Source organism: Lissotriton vulgaris, chromosome 10 (genome assembly GCF_964263255.1).
Source record: "Lissotriton vulgaris chromosome 10, aLisVul1.2, whole genome shotgun sequence".
Classification (NCBI taxonomy): Eukaryota; Metazoa; Chordata; class Amphibia; order Caudata; family Salamandridae; genus Lissotriton; species Lissotriton vulgaris.
This window is the reverse complement of record NC_141698.1, coordinates 828,659,390-828,682,773: the sequence shown is the minus strand read 5'-3', so window position 1 is coordinate 828,682,773 and position 23,384 is coordinate 828,659,390. Positions and strand designations below refer to the sequence as shown.

The following is a 23,384-nucleotide window of genomic DNA, read 5'->3' as shown; positions in this document are numbered from 1 at the left end:
CGTTTTTTTTTCAGGGACGTTTTTGCAGCATATCTGCAAAATCGGTCCCTGTAACAAAATCGTCCGAAACCGGCCCTGGTAAACAGCTCTGTCACACCCCCAACCCCTTGGGGGGGCCGGCCGAGCACTGTGCCTGGGCCGGTTTTGGTTCCCAGTCCGGCCCTGATTTTGTAACCTCCCATGAGGACACCTCCTGTTACGTGTGTTGTTACTCGATAAGCTTTAATTACAACCTCCGAGCCATGTTTTCTCAGGTAGCTTTGTCCTGCTTGCTGTTGCAGACGGGGAAAGCTCTCTCCTAACGCTTTACTAAAAAATAAACCTTTATAGCACGGGCATTGAACGCATTTGCTATGCAATAGATCTTGCATTTGCGAGAGTTTAGGATATTGACATTATACATGACAAAGTCTTTTATTTATCTGTTTTAAAAATAACATAAATAAAAGGCATTGTCATTTGCAATTCCAATAGCTCAAACTCTCGTAAATGTGAGACCTATTGCATAGCAAATGCTTGTTGTGTTTGTTGGGCGTTTAGGTAGGCTTTTCATAGTGCCTTTGAGTGCTGCCACAATTATAGGGTCCCATCGCCGGAAGGACACAGAGAGTCCGCCTCCCCCCGTTCAGATCTGAAGCCTCCGAAGTCATCTGCGGCGTCCCTCAAGGCTCCTCGCTCAGTCCAACCCTCTTCAACATCTACATGAGCCCCCTCGCAGACTTCGCACGCCAGCACAACCTCAACATCATCTCCTACGCTGACGACACCCAGCTGATCCTATCCCTTACCAACGACCCTGCCACCGCCAGAGCCAAACTTCACGAAGGTATGAAAGAGGTAGCCGAATGGATGAAGAACAGCCGCCTGAAACTGAACTCGGACAAGACGGAAGTCCTCATCCTGGGATCCTCACCCTCCGCCTGGGATGACTCCTGGTGGCCCCCCCGCCCTAGGCAGCGCACCCAAACCAACAGACCACGCACGCAACCTGGGCTTCATCCTGGACTCCTCCCTCTCCATGACCAGACAAGTCAACGCCGTCTCCTCGTCGTGCTTCAATATCCTGCGCATGCTACGTAAGATCTTCCGGTGGATCCCCACCGAGACCAGGAAGACGGTCACCCAGGCCCTCGTCACCAGCCGTCTGGACTACGGCAACACCCTCTACGCCGGAACCACCGCCAAACTCCAGAAGAGACTCCAGCGGATCCAGAACGCCTCAGCACGACTCATCCTGGGCATCCCCCGTCGCAGCCACATCTCCGGACACCTGAGAGATCTGCATTGTCTCCCGGTCAACAAGAGAATCACCTTCCGTCTCCTCACCCACGCACACAAAGCCCTACACAACCAAGGCCCAGGATACCTCAACAGCCGCCTCAACTTCTACGCTCCCAAACGCCAGCTCCGTTCGACCAGCCACGCCCTCGCCTCCGTCCCCCACATCCGCAGAGCCACCACATGGGGACGGTCCTTCTCCTACCTCGCCGCCAAGACATGAAACTCCCTCCCCACCCACCTCCGCCTGACCCAGGACCACCTCGCCTTCAGGAAGCAACTCAAGACCTGGCTGTTCGAGCAGTAGCAGAGCGCCTTGAGACCCTCTGGGTAAGTAGTGCGCTATATACATACGAGGATTGATTGATTGATTGATTAGCTCCAAATCAACTCCTGTTTTCTGTAATGTTCACCCAATCAGGTCACGGACACTATACTGTTCTACGTAGTGCACTCCTTACTTATCCAAACCTACCTAATTCTATTCCCAGACATCATTAAATGTTTCAATTTACCTTGCTACAACTGTGTTGATGACACCCAGATAATCCCAAACTTGAAAGAACTTTCAGACGAAGACAATTCTCCTTTCGTCCATTGTCTCCTACCAGTGGACAGATGGGTGCCCTGTAACCACCAGGAAGTCAACACATCAAAAAGTGAAGTTCTGCTACAGATTAGTCCACCATCCTTTTGCCTGCTGGCTGAAGGAATTTTGAGCTTCTTCCTTCTTGACCTGTAAGTTGACCCGCCTCTGAGTCACCAGGGTCACTAAACTCTCACGAACCCCTCAGGCAACCAAATCCTCCTGCAGTGCTGAGGATCCTGAGACCCATCATATGCTTCCAGTTGGTGAGGCTACCATGGCACTCCTACTTCCCCCAGCTAAATTACACAAATGCAATATATCCTGAGGTGCTAGCTTTCCTTCTAATCAGATGAATGTGGATCTAGAACGCTGCTGCTACACCTTTAAATAGAACATCACAAAACATGACCTTTAAAGCACTCCACTGGCCATCTTTCACCAGGCATATCAATTTCATGACCCTCTGCAAGGCAGACCCTGTAATAAGTGACATTGACCTGATTGTCCTGCACCTCCAGTTTCTATTCAGTAAATATCTCCAGACCAAAAGAAGTGCCTATAGCGATTATTCTCAGGTTCTGAAAGTCTTGCACGGGTGGAACGATCTTGTTGTTACAACATGTGTAACTCCCTCTTGTTCAACACCTGAAACAAACCACATAAGGCCTTATTTAGAGTATGATGGATAGGATAAATCAATAAAATGTGATGGTTAACCTGTCCTCCTGTTGTATAATATCAATCGGCTATAATGCACTTATAATCTCCTGGACAGGACATCTGCTTTGTTTGAGACGTAATATGCTGTTCATTGAACTCTAAAAAAGGCAGTAGTCCTGCTTTCTTTATTGTCATTCATCAATAGGGGATGCAGCATACTGAGTATTAATGACAACTGTGATATTAGTCATGTTACTTACTGTCCATTACCACCAATCCTGGACAGATTGGTCTCTAATATGATTGTGAGAAATTGGGTTGTTGATTAAGGGGCAGGGGTGGGGGGCTTAAACCCTTCTCAAGCAACAACCACAAACCTTGTTAGGGTGAACCACAAAATTCATTACATTAACCTGTGCTTAACCCTCTGGTGGCTTGGCACAAAGGCAGTCATGTTCTATTCAGAGGCACTGTGTTAAGTATGTATGCAGCACATAACCAGTAATAAAATGAAAATACAACACAAAAAAATCTCATACCAATTTAGAAACAAGCATTTACACTGCAATGGTTTCGCCTTTGGAAAAGCTTGAGCTATTGGCATTGTAAATGACAAAATGTGTTGGTTTTGAAAACAAATAAATAAATGGTATTGTTATTTACATTGCCATTAGCTTTATCTCTCCCAAATGTGAGACATATTGTACCCTACGGATGAGCTCAGCAGACAGCAATTACTACCACACACACACACCCAGAGCCAGCCACACACACACCCAGAGCCACACACACACGCACCCAGAGCCACACACACACACAGCCACACACACACACCCAGAGCCACACACACACACCCAGAGCCACACACACACACACCCAGAGCCACACACACCCAAACACCCACACACCCAGAGCCCCACACACCCACACACCCAGAGCCACACACACACACAGAGCCACACACACACACACCCACACACTCAGAGCCACACACACACCCACACACCCAGAGCCACACACATACACCCACACACCCAGAGCCACACACACACCCACACACCCAGAGCCACACACCCACACACCCAGAGCTACACACACACCCACACAATCAGAGCCACACACACACACCCACACAACCAGAGCCACACACACACCCACACAACCAGAGCCACACACACACACACACCCAGAGCCACACATACCCACACACCTATAGACACCCACACAACCAGAGCCACACACACCCACACACCCAGAGCCACACACCCACCCAGAGCCACACACACACACACTCACCCAGAGCCACACACACGTCCCTAGTTACAGTTTAACCGGCTTGTATATGGCTTTGTACTAATGGAATATGTTAATGTAACAACTCACAGTATGATGTTTCATTGGTTTCTCTGCACGTGATGCATAATTCTGTCCTCAGTAAAGTTACCAGAGCGTTCAAAATACCGCGAGCGTCCCCAGCAGTGGCAAAGCCAACGCTTTGTCTGTACAGCACTGGCAAAGTAAGAACGATTGGCTTTGCCAATGCTTGTTTGCAGTATTTGTATCACTGGGAAAACATTTTCCTCCCCAGCACCCGAATCAGATTAGAGGGTTCCTTTACCGCCCCCGACCCCCCCCCCCCCCCCCCGCCCCCCACCACCTCAGTGACTCAGGGCTTGGTTTAGAGCTCGGCGGGGTGATGCACTTAGAAAAGGAGGATGGAATTTCCCTAAAGTTTGTGGCGAGCCCCCCCCCCTCCAACGGCAGCGTTCCAATGCCTCCTCAATGTTTTCACTGTTGCACAAGTGCCAGCCCGACCCTCGTGCACCAGGCGGGCGCTGGGCTGTGTGTAGGAAGCATGTGTGTAAGAGTTGTAGGGAGTTTTGTGAGCGGGCGGGGCGAGACATCCGCGTGCACGTGTCCGTGTTCTTGGACGGCTGTTCACTGGCACGAGCAGGGGGGGCACGTGTAAACGATCCGTCCGGAGACGGGGGGTGGTGGTGCATCGTCATATCATTTATAAATATCGCCGAGGGAGCCGCTGGCGGGGCATCGTTTCCAGAGCTGCGCCCGCGGGTGCTGCCAGGCTGTGCCCACGCCGCTCCAGAGGGGCCTGGTGAGTGTATGGGGGGCTTTAGCGCTTATCGCGCCTCGAGGCCGCCAGGGATGCAAGGGAGGTCTTGTGTAGCAGAGAACTCGCCATCCCTCCACAGCAAGTTTTCTCTCTGCAGTGCGATACTTGCTTTTCCACGATTATATGCAGGATACTAAGTTTCGGGGGTTCAAAATTTTTAAATTTTTAAAAATCTGTCGAGCTAACGGAAGGTAGCGAAATATTTTTCCTCGAAAGCTGTATGACCCCTATAATAAAAGAGCCAAATTTGATTTCGCCCGGAGTGCAAATGCTGACCCCGCGCACTCCCACACAAAAAGCCACATACTAACAACAAGAATTAAATAATTTCAGGCAAAGAAGTACCCCGTACGCTTCGAACTGCAGTCATCTTCGAGATGTGCCTCCACTCCCCTCATACACCTCTAACTGATCTAACTGAACCGTGCCCTCATACGTCCTAGACTGGATCTCGCAATCGTGCACCACAGACAGAACGGCAGCGTATTGTATGGCCCTAATAGGACGAACGCCCACCTAATGTTTCTAAAAAGTGGGCCTTGTGCGCACTAAATGCAAGAGTTCCCACCTAAGCCACCGCCTGCTCGCACCTCCCGAAAAGCCAGGAGACATCATTATTTTGTATCTCACCCTGATTGTTCCACATGTTGCTGGTCCTGGGGCTGATTTTACCACAAGCCATCTGTAACTCGCGCCACAATCCACTTGCCGCGAAATAATGTCATCCAATGAAACTAAGCCAGCTTCGAGCTACAGCCAACCACGTGCGTGCTTATTTCTACATGCTAGGAAGACTGGCTCGAATGGCTCGCCAATTGAAATAGAAAACTGACGAATTGGGGTTAATCCGCTTGGCCGAGGTGGTTTGAATGTGTTTGTCTCTTTGGCACAGTGCCCTGCGGCGTGTCAGGCCTGGCTCCAGGAAGTCATGGGGGCGGGGGCAGGAATGGGCACACGGACAGCAGGAGGGGGGCGGGAACGGGCAAACAGACAGCAGGAGGGGGGGCGGGAACGGACAGCGGGACATTGCGCAACCTACCTCTGCAAACAACACTTCCAAAATGGCGAAAACAAAGCGTTAAAAAAAATAAATAACCACCGCCGCATGACCATCGCAAGGGATGGGATGAGTAAAAATGGCCGGATCGCCCACGAATCTGCTCCGGCAATGACGGACAGATCTCTCTTCCAATGGCTAGCCTCCATTTATGGAGCTAGCAAATGGAAGAGAAGGCGGGACCAAAGCAGTACTGTTCTAACATTAGATTTTGCCTGCGCGAACGCTGCTGCGCAGCGGACGCCAGGCAAGACCTAAAAATAGAGTAAAGTGTAATAAAGGAAATACACCAAAATGACTAAAATGCAATCATTAGACCAGAGATCTGCAGTTCTGATTGTTTAAGTAAAAAATATCAGCAAGATGTAGAAAGAGCTACAGTATCTGGTCACACTAGACCGGGACAAAGTCACACTTCAGACTGACTGTGATGAGTGTGGGCTGTAAATAGGTACCAGGTTTGTTCCGAACCTCAACTGATGCCAGCCAAGGGTCTAGGGCTGGGGGCGTACCTCTTGGGGATCAGGAAATCACTCTAGTAAGGCTCAGGCAGGGCCAGTTACAGCAGATCAGCTGGGCAGTTGTAGGGTCGCTTCTGGAGCTGCTTGTGGCCCTGTAGATCAAAACAGGAGGTCAGCCAACTGACCGTTGGAGTCACTGGTAGTCCTAGGTTCAAGGGGATGGTCCTCTCTCCTTCAAGCAGCAAGGCAGTCCACAAGAAGCAGGGCAGTCATCTGAAAAACACGGCAGTCCTAAAGCAGAAGGCAGTTTTCTGGAGTACAAGGCAGCCCTACTCTAGTCTTCTGCAGGTCTAGGAGTGAACTGAAGAGTGGTTCTGGAATTTCCTTCCTCCCTGCCCTGGTCCCAAGATGTCTGAGGTGACAAAAGCCTGGTGCCAAGTTCTTTGTGAGTGTGCTGCGGTAGCTCCTTTGAAGTATAAGTGGGGCGGGGAGCTGCTCCTCGCTTCCCATCCTGGCTGCATGGTTGCCTCCCAGCTACACCCAGGTTCTAATGTTCACTGTCTGGGCCCATTATGTATTCCTAAAAGTGGGAGCAATTAGCAGGCCCAGTCAATTGAAAACTCCTAGAAGGCTTCAGAAAGTCATAGCGCGCACACTCTGTCTTTAATTACATCAGCACAGGTAGTTTGTTTTTATGATATAAGTGACTGCTCTTTTATTGTATTTTATGACACCAGTACCGACTTTCAGGACCAAACAAACCAACCTCGATTCTTTGTTTTTAGGCCTGGCTTGACACTGCATCTGTTTGCATGTGTACTTTTGATAATTCTTTAAAATATACATAGTGGAGTTGGGCTCCTCCTCCTAGGATGTTAACTTCCCATCTCACGCTATTGTCTATTTTGCCTTCATGAAATGTTTCCATTTAATGACTGACTTAGTATGTTGCATCTGAACCAGCTCTGTTTCTCACAATCAGTGGTTTACCTTCGATATGTATTCTATACAAAAATCAGTCTTGCTTGTTATTTTTGTCCCAGCTGTCGTAAAGCCAATGTGACCAGCTTTAATGTGGTATGCAGCGTTTGTGTTTACAACACGTGGACACAGCATTTGTGAATAACTGTATTCACATGCATTGGCACATTAAAGCCAGACCTCTTGGCTTTGGTAATGCATGTTTAAAGTGTAGCTGAAAGTAGCATTCCCAAAAAGATGTGTAAGGCTTTTTAATTGCCAGTGTTAAAGTACTTCCATATTACACTGTGAGAGCATTTCTCAATTTAAGATTTGATTGTTATTTAAAAGGATGCCAACTTGTGAACCAACCCACATTTACCGTCGTTCAAGGCATCACACGTGAAGCCAGCAGAAGGATGGTGCATGCGGATATTTTGATCTGTCCTCCATGTCTCATAAAGACTTCATTTCCGATAAGTGAGCACCGAGCTGTGGAACCCGCAGGAGGAGCTTCCTGCATCCGCACCATTCCTATGCCAGCCGGTCTCCATGGGAACAGCCTGGATGGAATCATGTGCACGGGCGGGAAGGACGGCGGTCGGCCTGTGATGGGCGAGTGGTGGTGTGTGTCTGTGACGTCGGTGCCCCGGCCCCCTGATAGGACGGATCGGTCGCCTCCCATCCAAGACGCCTACACCGCGCCTCTCTGTGAGAGCATGCGGCCCGGGCATCTGCTGTACCCGTCAGCCCCCGTCCCCCTTACATCTTCTTTCGTGCCATTTTCCTTCCTGCTCCCAGCCTGCCATTGAAAATGCGTGGCTCGGCTTCTGCATGCCGTGGGCTCTTTTATAACACCGAATACTGTCGAGGCAGGGAGGCATGGCTGCGTTTCACGTGACCTCGACTCTTCCAACGCAGCCCTGCTCTGCCCAGGAGACTGACTATGCAGAAATTCATTGAAGACGATTACTACGAGCTGGACTGGTATTACGAGGAATGCACGGAAGGTAAGGGACCTCTTTTGTGTGCAGTAAGTGGCGAAGGAAGGCCTCTGTGCCCAAACCCTGAGGACCGTACTGTGCAGTGTAACACAGGTGCATGGCCTGCTTGTGTACCGCACAGTGCATTGATGCAGCGGTGGAATGCAGCGCCTGCAGTGCAAGGGGTGCGAAACTACAGAGATCTAAAGCTGATGGATATCTCTTAGATATGGGGGTATAAGTGACCCACGTCTCATTCCTAAGGGACGGGGAGGCGCCTCATTTTATGTTGCGCTACTGCACTGTTGAGGCTTTGAGACAGTGACGGTGCTGTGGAGCGGAGGTGTGCAGCTTGGTGGCCATTGCTTGATACCTTTGTACTTTCACAAGGCCTTGGGAATGGTGGCAGATCTGTGGGCAGAGGCGCATTGCCTGCTTCAGTACAGATCATTAAATTCTAAGTTCTTTGAGGATGGTTCTGGTGCAGTGGAAAAGAGGTCCACGACCTGGTGGTTATTCCTGGTTAGCGCAGTGAATTCATGAGGCCTTGCGAGTGGTGGTAGTTTTGCCTGCTGCTATACAGAGCATTGCATTCACACGTCTATGACAATGGTTCTAGTGTTGTGGAGCAGAGCTAAATGGATTGCTGTTTATTTATGTACAGAGCAGGGATTTCATGAGGCCTTGGGAATTGTGATAGTTGCCTGCACCTCTACAGCACTTTGCATTCACAAAGCTGTGTCAGTGATCATTATGTGGTGGTGCAGGAGTGCGTGGCCTTCTGCACAGCATGGTGCATTCACAGGTCTGTGCAGTTTGTAGTGTAGACAGTGCTGTAGTACAGAGGCACGTGGCCTGCTCCCTTGGGGCACGTTGCATTCACAAGGATTTGAGAATTGCAATAATACTGCACCGTAGAGGCGAAAGCACTCCTTCCATACCACGGTGCATTCACAAAGCCTTGAGAATGGTGATAAATAGTTCTGTGGCACAGAGGCGCGTGACAGCTGGTAAAGGTCACTTTGCTTTCATAAGACTTCGAGAATGGCTATAGTGCTTCTGAGGAGTATTTAGACGTGCATGGCTTGCTGATCCTCCCTGTATAGTGCGGTGAATTCACAAACCTTTATGAATGTAGCCAGGTATGTGGAGCAGAGGTGCCTGGCCAGATGCGGTGTAGAACAGCCTATTTCGGTGCAGCATGCACGATGCATTCACGAGGCCTTCCAGGGAGTGATGCTAGTGCGTTGCTGCAGAAGCGCCATGACCCATGCGGCATTGTGAATTGTGATAGCTCTGTGTACCGGAGGTGCATGCCAAATGGTTATTGCTATTTAGAAGGGTTAATTCACGAGGCTTTGGAAACGTTGAGAATTATTTTAAGGAGAGGCAGCGGCCTGTTCCTGTTTAGCACAGTGGCTTCCGGAAGCCTTGAGAAAGGGTATGGTACATGCTCTTGTGCAGTACAGTGCCTCCGCCAGGGCTTCGGAGCGATGGTAGTGCTGGGGTGCATAGTGCGCGCCGGGTGCTGCTGCACACTACATTGTATGCGCAGGGCTTCGGAATCGGGATAGATGTGTGGAGCAGCGATAGTGATGCATGGTCTGCTGTTGTCCATTGTGGTGCATTCAATAGGCCTTGGGAACAGTGCCAGTGCCGTTCGGCAGAGGCACATGGTCTTTTGCTCTCGTGCGCTTCAGCCTCACCGCGAGGCCTTGAGAGCGAGTTCTGAGGAGAGGCGCGCGCGACGGCCACCGTACGGCAGCGCGTGATCAGGTTGCATCAGAATCCAAGGAGGTCTTATTCCGCGATCTCTGCACCGTGCAGCATCTGACTGTAGCCAAGGAGAGAAGAGAGCGCGTGGTGTTCCTGCTAAAGTAAGATGACGATTTTTTTTAATAGGGACTAGCCAACATTTGTGCCCTCTCTGAAGAGTCACTGTGAAGTAATTGCATTGGTTTTGTGTAATTCAGACCGCGCAGTAACATTCCGTCTCTGCCGCTCCTCTCCTTCCCATGCCGGGCCTCTTGGCTCTCTTTGGCGGTGGGACATGCTGCTCTAAATGTGACGGTGCCAAGTGACCCGAGTTCTGGTGTCTATACATACTGGTACAGCCGGGGGTCACGGAAAGAGAGCGGGGACAAAAGGCCCGTTCTTTTCTCCTCTGATATCAAGTGACGCGGGACCCAAAGAACGTGTCACTGGCCCGTGGCATTTGTATGACAAAGCCAGAAAGAAGGCGACTGACAACAATAACAAGTATTGTGTGCTGCGCCCACCTAAAGCATATTGTGGTATAAAAACCACTAAAACAGCCAGCCTACAGCACTGTTCAAAATGATTTACAGGTTGGAGCAGGGAATGACTCTTAGGTCTAAACCTTTGTCTTGCGCTGTTGTCAGTGCGTTTTTCTAACAGCTGTGCTTAAAGAGTGCCCTGACCCTTATTTAGTATGAGTCTTAAAGTGGATATACATTATCTTAAGCTTGAAACTTTTTCTGGCATACAACTTTATTATTTTTTTTAGTTCTCGCAGTTTGTCTGTCACCCGTCATATCATGATCTTTATTTCGCCCCAGTTCTCCGAGCAATAAGTGCCATTGCTGATGAGCGCAAAAGTGTCAAAGGAATGTGAGCCAGTGAGGTGGCAGGGCCAGGTTAATTTTTAAATATATTAGACATCAGTCCTGCCATTGTGCTGCAGAGACTGCAACAATTGGCGCTGGTGATTATTTTTCTTAGTGCTCATTTCTTCGGTACCTTTACAGCATGGCATGTGGTATCTGCACAGAATTCTTCGTGGCATGGCCTGCCATAGATTGTACAGATTCTCAAAATAAATGTGGACAGAATACCCACATATTAAACAATTTTTTTTTATAGTACTGGATATTTCAGTCAGAAAATTAAAAATGTATTAAAAGTCTAGTCCACTAACCAGAGCACGCAAATTATCTATATAACGTACTATTTGTATTCCTGCTTTATTTTAGACTTCACACTCTCAAAATAAATCATTAAAATCGTCCTTCTTGTTTCTAGTTTCGCCTTAAATATATTTTTTCAATTCGGTATCGCAATACAATATCTTGAGCTAGCACGGGTTTATCTAAAGAAACTTTCGTTTTTAAGAGGCAGAATTCTGAGCCTAAATATATACAGTTTCCTAGAAACGAGAGCCCGGCGTTAATCCCGCAGCCACTGAAGCTCAAGGCACCTCTTCCAGGAGGAAACCACATGTTCACTACATCTGAAGAATGCATCGTGTAGGGCCCTCTTAGTGGATGTATCTGATGTTATAGGTACAGGGTTACCAAAAGAGGCAACTTACATATTTTTAAATGCCATTCCATTGAGCAATAATATTTGACTACTGATAAAATCTTTTATGAATGCTTGACTAATTACTGCAATGTTACCATCGATATTTAGTTTATTTGTCATTTTGCAAGTTAAGTATTTAAATAATTAAATAAATAAAAATATTAAACACACTAGGTAGGGCTTGTGTGTGTGTCAAGATATAAGACCCTTTATTGGGCTGTTGTTGCAGACGACTGCCTACGAAGGTATAATTTTTATAGATAACCTTCCATTACAGAAATGTTATGCTTCTCTAGTTTTTCTTGGTGCACTCCAACAGAGCCTTCACACACAATTGGACTACGGTGGAGTAAGAGGGCATGGTACCGTTGGGTCACAGGCAGTGATCTATCAAGGTACCTTTCCTGCTGCCTATTTTGACAATATCTTTGATACTTTTCAGTTTAATTAAATTATTTGATTAATTTTGCACCAAATCACACAGACATTGATGTTTACGTTTTCCAGTGAAGTGAGCTGAGCATACGGTGACAAGCGACTTTCCAAGTTCCCACGAATGTGAGGTGGACGCAGTTGTTTTTAAACAGTGGTTTTTCTGCTGGAAAGACAAGCCGTTACTGCTAAGCCCCACCTCCCCCTTGTCGAGCATCTTGTACTTTGTGCTGATGTGTCTCCTGTGTATTCATCAGATCGCAAAGCTGTAACTTTAAAGTGTCTTTCTCCTTTATGGAACATAGTGTGTTGCAATTTTCTGCTATTTAAAGAACTTTTAGTTGTTGGTGGAGTCAGATCGTGGCGCGTCGGGTGGATTTGCAGCACTAGCATGATCTCCAGTTCTTTATGGACAACTCCTGAGTTAGCCATGCAAGTTGACTTTCCATTTGACCTCCCTATAGAGCACAGTTGTGCAAAAGTTGGTTTACTTTTAAAAAAAAAAACAACTTTAAATTACAGGATTTCTTGTTTCTTGTCGTATAATATTGTGTGATGTTAATATCGCAGTTTTGCTACAGAAGTTGTTCATGGTTACAAACCCAAGCAGGCTGGTGCTCTTGCAAACAATGCTCAATAACCTTCCACAACATTTTCAAGTACAGTTAGTGGGGGATAGCTGAAATTCTGAGCTTCGTACCAAACCCTTTGCTTGAGTGCACCAGGAGAGAGGCCAGTACGAGTGGGACATGTATTGTTTTTTCACATCTCATATTGGGGTATGAGGTGATCACTTACTACTCTCCAAACGTTCTACAAATAACCTATTTCTGTAAATGATGTTAGTCTTAGGAAATATTTACTATAGCTGTAAGTTTTGTGGAAATGTAAGCTCTCAAAATAAACATCTGTCTCTAACTTCTCCTGCTCAGCCATTACTATTTTTCTACTGTCGTTACGTCAGATGGAGACGAGAATGAGGCCCCCAGAATTAGTCGCAAGAAGCTTGGCCAGCACTCCTGTGCGTGCCTCCAGCCTTCTTGTCCCTCCAGCTTTCAGTTGCTGTGCCATCCTGAATGCGAGGCGGAGGCAGCGAGGGAGTTCTTGCTCACGCCTTGATTTGGGACTGGCCAGCGGATGAAAGCATTGATATTCCTATCCATTGCAGCCTAGCCCCACATCAGGACCATGTTGCCATTGATTAATTCACCACTCCCCACCTCCAATTACTGGTGCTAAGGGTGTACCTGAGTAGTTCTGTCCCTTGCTGCTTCCTCACAGCAGCCAACATTAGAGTACTTTGGGACCAGGGCTAGGGCCTCCTTACATAACGCAGTCAGGTCTATTAAATGGTACTGCCTGGTGCTTGTTCTAAAACGGAAGGATGTTGGAGGCTACAACACTTGTTGTAGTCTCAGCACTTGGCTGGAGCGGCTTACCTGTCCTCTAGGAGCCCCAGATCTGTAGCACTAGCAACCCACCTGGAAAATGCACTTTTGTTAGAATTGATTGATGTTTTAGGTTCAATTCAGTATGTCAGCTCTGTGTCCCACTGCTAAATCTCCGTGTTGGACCAGATAACCGTGAAGCCGGCCATACGAGAGAAGGGAAGCTCAAATGTATTCCAGTATACAATAGAATTGTATCACGAGAGGAGCTCTCATGAATTCGATTTTAATGAATACTTTGTTTCCCAGGAAGTCCCTGCCCATCAGGTGCGATTTGTAGTGGCGTGTTTATCCTGATTGAATTTCTTTCCACAGGCCTTTCATTACATTAAGCGCAGGAAGGTGTTGTAATGTCCCTTGCTCTTACTCACTCAGGATGACTGTGTTGTTGCTCACAGTCCCTGCTGGAGCACTTGTATTTGAGTACATAATCAACTTGGTTGTTTAATTGTCGCTGACATGTTTGATCAAGTGAACTAACCCAATCCTATTTCTACACCCCTAAACTGAGAGAGATGAAGCAATCCATCATGCAGACAGATTTTGTTGGTCCTTGAAAGCTGCCGATGTGACAAACAAAAGCAAAGCTAACGATGTTTCACAGACCGATGCACCATTTGTTGAATCTGCTGCTCCTCCCAGATAGCGAAACTATCAGTTCATTTTCACTGTTTTATACATAGTGGATCGTCATACATCTGCCCTTCCAATGCAAATCATTTCATCTGTTCAGTGGATTAGAACTGCGAGGAAACCATGAAACGTCTAATTTCGCGATGACAGAACACACAAACACTTTATTCAAAATGTATGGAGTATTATATTTTTGGGCTCCTGTCCAGCTATAAATCTATATTTAGAAATGTCAGCCTGACATCTTAAGCAGGGCTTTAAGTGGGATGAAAAAACTGGGGGGTCTTTCAAAGGGGTGTGGCCAGTGCAATTAGGGGCGTGGCTTTAAAGAACTTGCTAAAAATCTGTGTTTAGCATAATGTGCCGCCCGACTTGTATTTTGGTGTTTCTGTCATTGCATCTAGATATGTGAGACAAGTAACATCATATCTACAAAAAATAAGGACTATTGGCTTTGTCAATGGTTATTAGTTGCATAAGATAAATAAGCTGCAACTATGGCTCGTTACATATAATATTGAAAAAGCTTTCAATTAAAGCCCTGGTGACCCTACCACAATGTTGCTGCTCTTGCGTCTTCCGAAAGAGAAGGGAAATCCAGAAAGAAAATGACTCTCATTAAAGGATGTCCCTTCCCCCCCCCCCCCAACGCTCACCTGGCATTCCGTCATGCTGTAACTTCTCCACTAGTGAGAAGTGAGCAGTGTCGGCAGCGCACATCGATGTGCTAGCTGGCTCGAAACGGGTCTCGAACTGGCTGTTTTGTGCCCTGGCAAACTGCTGTCACTTCAGTCCGGTAAAAAAGCGGAGAGACTGTGCCAGGGCTCAAAACAGAGCCCGATAGAGACCCGTTTCGAGGCCCCCTTTAAAAAACTGCCGGTGCTCAGACCCCTTGAGACCCGGCCCACTTAAAGCCCTGATCTTAAGACTTGTTTGAAATGCGTGAATTTACTGTTTATGAAAGTTGGACATTATCAACTTACAAAACGCATACAGCGCTATGCTTTATAACTTACTCAGTCCATCAGGGGCTTGTATAGCATGGCTACGCACCTGTGAAAGTCTCAAGGTGCTGGGGGAGGGGGCTGCTGGGCAGACTTGGTGGAGGATCATTCGAAGAGCCAGGTCTCGAGGTCCTTCCTGAATTGGGTTATTAACACTGATTGCCTGATGTACAGGGGCAGGGTGTTCCAAGTCTTTGTGGCGAGGTCGGAGAGCAATCTTCTTCTGGTTCTGGTCTTGTGGATCCTGGGGATGGAAGCAGGGGTGAGTTGAGAGGATTGGAGTTGACTGGTGGGTACGTGGAATGTGAGGTGGTGGTTCAGGTACGCTGGTCCTTCGTCGTGTAGGGCTTTGTAGGCATGAGTGAGGAGCTTGAAAGTGGCTCTTTTTTTGACTGTTAGCCAGTGGAGCTGTCTGAGGTGTAACCTGATGTGGCTGCGCCGGGGAATGTCGAGGACCAGGCTGGCGGCGGTGTTTTAGACGTTCTGTAGTTTCTTTATCTGTTTCTGGGTGATACTGGCGTAGAGTGCATTGCTGTAGTCAAGACTGCTGGTAATGAGTACGTATGTGACCGACTTTCAGGGTTCTGTGGGGATCCATCTGAAAGTCTTTCAGAGAAGGTGAGCATGTGGAAGCAGGTTGATGAGACTGCCTTGACTTGGCGGTTCATTGGGACTGAAGAGTTCAGTATAATGCTTAAGTTGTGTGCGTGGTCCGTTGGGGTGGGTTGAGCACCCATAGCTGCTGGCCACCAGGAGGTGTCCCAGGATGAAGGGGTGGGTTCCAGGATGAGGACTTCGGTCTTGTCTGAGTTGAGTTTGAAGCATCTGTCTTTCATCCATGTAGCGACGGCCTCCATTTCACTGTGGAAGTTGGTACTGGCGGTTGAGGGTTCGTTGGTGAACATACGTAGTGCTATGTGTAACAGGGTAAGCAGCCCTTATGAACGTGTTGAGTTTATCATCTTTGTGGTAAAGGGTTCAGACCTAAGAAAATGGTCCCTGATTGTCATAATGTCATTGATACTCCTGAGAATGCTTACAAGAGTGAGGCAAGTGTCAATTTGGATATTGGTGTGAGTGAAATGCGACATTTATGCACGTGACGGTACTTAGATTGCAAATTTATTTCTCTTATGAGGCCATAGAGCATCATATAGGAGTTACTAGCAGTGCCTTTTGCCTCATGTGCAAGAACAACTGTCCTACCTTAAGATGACTTGTTGTTGCTATATATGAACACTCTCTCTCTTGGTGAGACATCACACACTGTTACGGCACGAGAAGTATGGGGTTTGATGGTTACCGTGGCCCATGATAGAGTTCATTGATTTGTTCCAAATTCTAAACAAACTTAATAAATGTGCCCTTATTTATTTCATTAGAGTTATAAATTACCTCAATGTGATCATTGTGGCGTTCAAAGAAAATGAAAAAGCAGATCACTTAACAAACATTTAAGCAGTAAGAAGGCCAGCCAACACGCTACCCCTAGGGACACAAAAGTCCCCATCGCCAAATGTTTCCTCTTTTCTATGGAATGCACACTTTAAGTCTTAATATAGGCCAAAAGCAGCATGCTAATCAAAGTCACCCCGGCCAAGCGTATTGCTAAAAATATTTGTAATTTTATAGACGACCTATCTGCCCACATAACAAATTTGCTTCATGTGTATTTTTGGCCTGTGACGGGTATCTTTCGTTTAAAGTCCCCTCCAATGCGAAACACTGCAAACGGTGACATTTTGGATTCATATAGGTTTATTTAGCCTTCTAAAGTTGTGCTAACTGTCCTTTTATTAGTTTGCAAATATGCAATTTGTATACCGTGGACTTGGACGAGTTGCCCACTTATGCGGCATCGGTTTGTAAAAGTCTCACACATTTTCAATTATGGCTCTCGTTCCGGGACGTGTCTCACTGACACAAGTACAGAACAACAAAGAAGTACCAGAGGGTCTGAAAGAGAAGTGAGTTTACAGTGTGCAGGGAACAGGCCAACAACGAAAGACCCATAAACTGACTAAAAAAGCGTGGTATACAATGACAACTCGATAGATGGTCAGAGATGCCCATCAGTCACCACTCGGAACCGCCCTTCATCATTTGGGATTTGTCAAAACCATCTATGCAAGTATGTATTCTACAGACGTAAGGAGACCAGGTGGTAGATAGATCTCCTCCGCTGAACAAACAATAGTATGGTCTACCACTCTTTAAGACTCTTTAAGACTGATAAGACTTAAAGAGTGGTAGACCATACTATTGTTTGTTCAGCGGAGGAGATCTATCTACCACCTGGTCTCCTTATGTCTGTAGAATACATACCTGCATAGATGGTTTTGACAAATCCCAAATGATGAAGGGCGGTTCCGAGTGGTGACTGATGGGTATCTCTGACCATCTATCGAGTTGTCATTGTATACCACGCTTTTTTAGTCAGCTTAGGGGTCTTTCGTTGTTTGCCTGTTCCCTGCACACTGTAAACTCACTTCTCTTTCAGACCCTCTGGTACTTCTTTGTTGTTCTGTATCTGTGGGGACTGTTCCCAGAGACTGGTCTTTAAATATTCCCCCGGGTCCTACCTCACCGTCGTGTTTTTGTTGTCACTGACACAAGTGTCAAGGACGGGGAGAAACCAGCAGAGAAGCACAGAGGCTTTTGCAAAGGCTTGCAAAGGCTTGCTTGTAACTAAGCTGTTCACATAAGACTGAGTTGTATGCTGTCATTCTTCCCACTGCGAATGAAAGCATTCTGTTCTTTCACCAGGAGCACATCTACCCAAAAAAATTTTCTCGAGTGCCACGGACTGCTGTGGCAATTCTTGCTGTTGGAAACAAAAAATAATTTTAGCCTTTTTTTCAGCCCCCACAAGAGTAAAGTTTTACAAACACCATGACAAAACCAGCATTGAAAAAGCCAAAACACTGGCAGCAAATGCCCGACCTATTAGCTTTGCCAGTACTTGTTTTTCCATGTATCACATGACATCCTCACCAGAAAGCTGAACCCTCCGATTATTATTTTAATGAGGAAAAGTGTTCCTGTTTTGCTACTGGGCATCACAATGATCCTGTTGTCTGGCTGTTAACCACCTTCCTTGTTTTTAAGTTTCGTTCCTCTCAGCTGAGGAATCAGGCAAAAAAATAGAAATAAAAAAAAGTCATGCAATAGATATTCTGTCTGTCTGTGGTACTGAAATGTGTAGGGAAATGGGCAGTTTGTTCTCATCTTTGTTCAAACACTTATTGTTTTTCAGAAATGTGGTTGTTGACTGTTTTCCAGTGTGAGCTTTGGGCAGGTCACAATGCACTAATACATTACATTTGCATAGAAAGCTTAGTTTACTATGTGATTCGGCTTTGCAATTAAGTTTTACATTCGGTGTTAAGTTGAGGAAATGATTATGATACCAGACACCAGACATTATTAATGGCAGTGTGGTACCCCACGCCAGCATGTTTTTTTTTTAACTACAACTCGATTCGTGTTGACATGTTAAGAAGTGTGTTTTTAAGATTTTTTAAAGCTCGTTCGTCCTCAAATATGAGTGAAGTGCACAATAGGTAGTACATTTTATTTGACAAATCGCAACTGTATTTGAAGAATATTTTACTCTCCAAAACATGAGCCCAGTTATGTGAAGGTGAATCTTAGTTTAAGAAGGATTCGCCTGTTTCACTGAGATTGCAAAATACACCCATCTATAGGAACGGAACGCGTTTGTCGTAAAAAATCCTTACAACTGTAAGGCAAAGCGCCATGTTTAAACGTAAAAGATTGTACCATATTATGCGTCAGTGAATGCAGCAACTTGGCATCTCTAAATCCGGCATGAAATGCACTGAAGAGTAGTGTGTGCTGACGCAGCCCTCATGGTTCTACCACATCACACTGCGCTGATAGGTCAGTATGTTTGTGCTGGTAGTTTGTGGCACAGCTCGTCTAGGATCAGTGTCCAGGAAACAGGGTGTCTGGGGTTCATAATTGTCATAGTGTACATCAGCCATGGAGTGAGGTGGGAAGCGACCTGGTCACTTTTTTGAACTGGTATTACTTTATAACTTTTTGTTTGAATAAAATGACATATATAATATATATACTGGGGCTTTCAGTCAATCATCCCCTTTAGTCATTGCTCTGTTATTGTCATTCACTTTTCTTTCTGCTCATTGCAGCATGGAGCGGCGGGTAAACCCACTCCAGCCATTGGCTGATTTCACTGTGAGTGGTGGCATTCTGCACTTTCACAAAGAGCACATTCATCATAGCCAAATTAGTTCCCTTCAGTGCCAGTCACTAATGGCAATGTGAGCTTTTTGAGAAATTGTTTTATTTTGCTTTTAGCTATTTTATAGGTTTTGAAGGTTACAGCATCTTCTTTTACAATACAGTTTTGCCAAAAAGCAAGCATCGAGAAAGACAATAGGCTGGCAACTAACCCCAGACCTGTTGCCCTTGCCAATGCTTGTTTGGTGTTCGGCTGGGCTGAGTGGTGTTAGTCTCAAATTATCTTATTCAGCGAATGGTAGAATTATGATCTACGCTATTTTCCAACTTTGCTTCACTTAAAGAACGAAATAATGGTCACTATTTAAGCACTTCAAGAACAATTACAGTATTTACTATAAATAATGATATTTGGAAGTAATTAGTTTATCAACACAAGGTTCTTGTGGCTGTTGTATGTCATGCACTTGCAGAAGGTTACTTCTTCTAGCGTCACGTTCAGCAGTTGTTCGTGGCAGCTATTAGTGGTGTTCTCTTGATGTTGCCTTTTTATTCTTTTATATTGTCAGTATTTCCCTTTTGGACGGTATGTACAGACAGTCACGCCGCCTTACTTATCCATAGACCGTCACTCTATTCAGTCTGTCTGTATCTTATTCCTGACCCTAACAGCGGACCTTAGCCTGGCGTGGCGTCATGTTTCGGGGCTTGATTTACACGTTCCTCAGAATGCGTCCCTTCCAGGGTTAATTAATAATTGACAGAGGCGACTTCCCCGAGCCTGCAGTCCACGCCCTCGGTTCTACTGTTTTAGTATCAGTCAGTGCCTCCCCGCCCAGTTGCTATGAAACTTGTCGGGAGCTACCATTCGCACTCGGCACAGGGGAGAAGCTTTGTTTCTCTAGAGTTGCGACAGGAAAATAAACAAGCTTTCTTTAGAAGTGTTTCCTAATGCAGTGATTTCTGCCGTAGATCGTTTTCAGCTCAAAGTGTGGGACGTGTGAAGATGCTGTTACCGACCGAGTGGGCGGGCGCTCGGCTTTAGTGTCTCCGTCAGTGACGCGGTGCACAGGTAACCACAAGCAGACAGCCCCGCTGCAGGTATGACGGCTTCCAGGCATAGTGTCCGCTCCGTGGGGCACGCGAGGTCCCGGGGTGCCGGTGCTCTCCCCGAGGGGGGCGGCTTCCGATTAGGCACCACGATGTAGGCCCCCTGGCCTCTCCTCCATTTCACCTGCCGTTCTTGCATTTTACAATGTCCTCTGTGGAACCCGTGCATGAAGGAGAAAGCTTTGAATATGACTGTGAGCATGAAGGCAGGGCAGTGCACGGCGACACCCCTGAGCAACTGGAATTTGTGGAAGAAGGTAAATTATACATTTGTGGAATATCTGAATAGTAGACAAACTATTTAAAGTGAACTTACAGTGTTAAGCAAATGGTCGAAACTATTCATCATTGGATGAGTGCATGACATTGTATTCAAAGCACCCCCTGAAAGTAACACAAATAGGCTTTCTTTGGGGCATTCCCCACAGGATAGTGTGTGTTCAGTCAGCTGCTGTTTGTGACGCTCCTAAAGTGTGGAACGACCTCCAACTCCACATCAGAGCCTCTCCCGCTCTTCTTAAATTCCGCAAGAAGCCGAAGACCTGGCTTTTCAATGCAGCAACCTACCAGGGGCAGGGCCAGGCACACGCACCTGCCCAGCACCAGGGTACCCTCGCGGGGGAGAATGTGCTTTGCAAATACACTTATTATGATAGCATAACATTTGTGTGTTTTCTCTTGGGCCTTCAGTTTCTGCTCAGAGTTTGAACTTGCTGTTAGTACAGTTAATTTTATTATGCGATGTTGAAGAAATAGCTCCGTTTTGAAAACTGAGTTCAGGTAGCAGGCGATACAATTTGGTGATGTTTACAGAGGTGAGTGTCTGCCTGTGCCCCCTGAAACATCAGTGCATCGGTATTTGGTGAATGAGCAAAGGAAAACTAAACTATAAAACTGTTTTTATTTTAGTGTATTTATGCATTTTAAATTTGGCCTACATAGTAACTGTAAATAAAGGCTTTTAGCAACATAGCTTACGTTTTTGTACAACGTTGATTCTTCTATTCTAATGTAATTAAATTGGCGTTAATGAACAATGCTATAAGTGTGTGGCAGAGCAAAGTTTTCAGTACTTCACCAGTGTCTCTGGCTGCACCAAACACATCCCCCCTTAGGGTGGAGGAGCGGTTTATTTCTGATGGTCATTCATTTCTTGCCTTGCATTTAGTATATTCTAGTGGCCTATTAATGGGTTGGTGGGTGTTATATTGTTCGCCAATTTGTACTGATGGACACTATCAGATTTGCGTCATGGTTTGTTCTTGTTCCCCATTGTACATAAACCTTTGAACAAAGCATGTATTCTTTGTTGTAATTTTTTTTTTATAGGCCACGTTCTCTTGCCTACCTCGTGTTGATCCCAACCCCAGCAGCGACAGTTTGCATGTTTTAGTACGAACGCCTCTCTCTCAACCACACTTAGTAATACTAAAGTGAGAATTAAAGTTTATCTTTGTGTATTCTGCTGTTTGATTGTTACTCTGAAATGGAATTTGGTGCATTAAATTATATTGAACCCGTACACTGACAATATATGCAATTTAAACAACGTTGGTCATGCAAGAACTAGAGATGCCAGTGACCCTTCGAGTATACGTGAAGGAAACGCTAGCGTCTCTGTTGCTGCCAGCGGATCCTACGATTTTGTCGTGTACAAACCTTGATGTAGCCCTTTTGACATTTTTTAGAATGGTTACCTTTTTCAGTGTGACACAGGCTACATCCAACACAAGGAGCACCGTATGAGCACTGAGAACGAAGTAACAGCTGGAGTCTTGGATGTTTATCTTAGGATCTTAACCTAAGGCCTTGTTGACCTATGCGTTGCCACCTCATTCAATTCCAACTGGACCCTTCTTTCCACACTTTTACTATTTTGTTCAGTTGAATCACACAAAGACTACTGGCCTACAGCTCCTAGAGCCCAGTATTCTGTCTAGCAATGGCCTGGACAATGAGTGATTTAGCAACCCTAGACGACCTTGCGGCTAGTAGAGACTTTGAAGATCCATAGTTGTGATTTGTTCTGTTGTGGGTAGGACAGTCGTGATGCGATCATCAGTCTCTGGGAATCTAAATGGGAACCACCCTTGGGTGGCAGTAAGCACCTTTGTTGATGGTTTTGGCACTGACCTATATTCCGAAAAGGATTGCCAGATTTTTTTCATCTCCCATATAAGGCACTATATAAACAAATGTCTATGGGTGTGCCGCAGCACTGATGGCAGCACTATTAGTGGTTATAATGAGCAATTACTTTACAAGTGTGTCTGAAAACATTGATAATTTCAATGATTTTGTACACGTTGCTTAGTACAATGCCCAAAATTACACCCAACACATTATGCGTGTATTAATATTTGTGATATTTGACACCCATGGCTGTACAGGTGTGCTAGCGTGTACAACTGAAAAGCATGGGCAAAATAGATATTTTATCATAAAAAAATAAATAGAAAGCATTAGCAAAGATTGTTAAACCTCGAAGTCTGTGAAGCATGGAAATGGTATATAAAAAAACTTACTCACCCCAAAATTGTTTTTATGGAACAGGGATTCTCAAGCAGGCTGAGTCGGGTTTTGAAGTAGGGTTTATGCATGGTCGAAAAACATTCTTTCACACTTGTGTATTTAATATTTGTATTGCTTCTTCCAAGTCCCCCAAAATCCTGCCCAATTCTGTTTTAAATCAATGTGCTCCTCTTGCCTAGGTCTCTCTTTACCCTACATCCTCTTTTCTCCTACTGTGCCACATCTGCACTCACTGCATTTTTTTCTGCCCCTTTTAAGTAGTCTTCATACATCCCACTCCTCCTTCTGTAACCATCTTGTTTCATAATTTATCTTGCTATTTTTGATTTCAGAGTCAATACCCTGTATTTTCATTTTTATCTTCCTGCCATATTTCATTATACTTTGGTAAATCGGTTTACTATGCAGAGATTTTTCAGCTTAACATTTTTTCTTTGTGAAGTGCACCAACTTGTTTCGATGGAGTTGTACACTCTAATAAAGCAACTCCCAGCATTTCTGTGTTACTGTCTTGTGGGTGTAGCTAATTCTTATGCTTATGGCTCTCCATTAAGT

The 23,384-nt window shown here is 45.9% G+C and overlaps 1 protein-coding gene across 9 annotated transcripts in view; it reads left to right on the top strand.

Moving 5' to 3' along the window:
- TRAK1 (trafficking kinesin protein 1) overlaps positions 1-23,384 on the top strand; it is a 480,308-nt gene that overhangs the window by 226,942 nt on the left and 229,982 nt on the right. Inside the window, exon 1 of one of the 9 annotated variants that reach the window (XM_086941748.1) lies at positions 19,987-20,554. The exons of 6 other annotated variants lie outside the window; for them this stretch is intronic. In XM_086941748.1, the coding sequence (XP_086797874.1) occupies positions 20,443-20,554 (112 nt within the window). In that variant the 5' untranslated portion in view covers positions 19,987-20,442. Of the gene's footprint in view, positions 1-19,986; positions 20,555-23,384 lie in introns of those variants that run through there. 2 more of the 9 variants (XM_086941746.1, XM_086941743.1) reach the window with 2 other exon arrangements.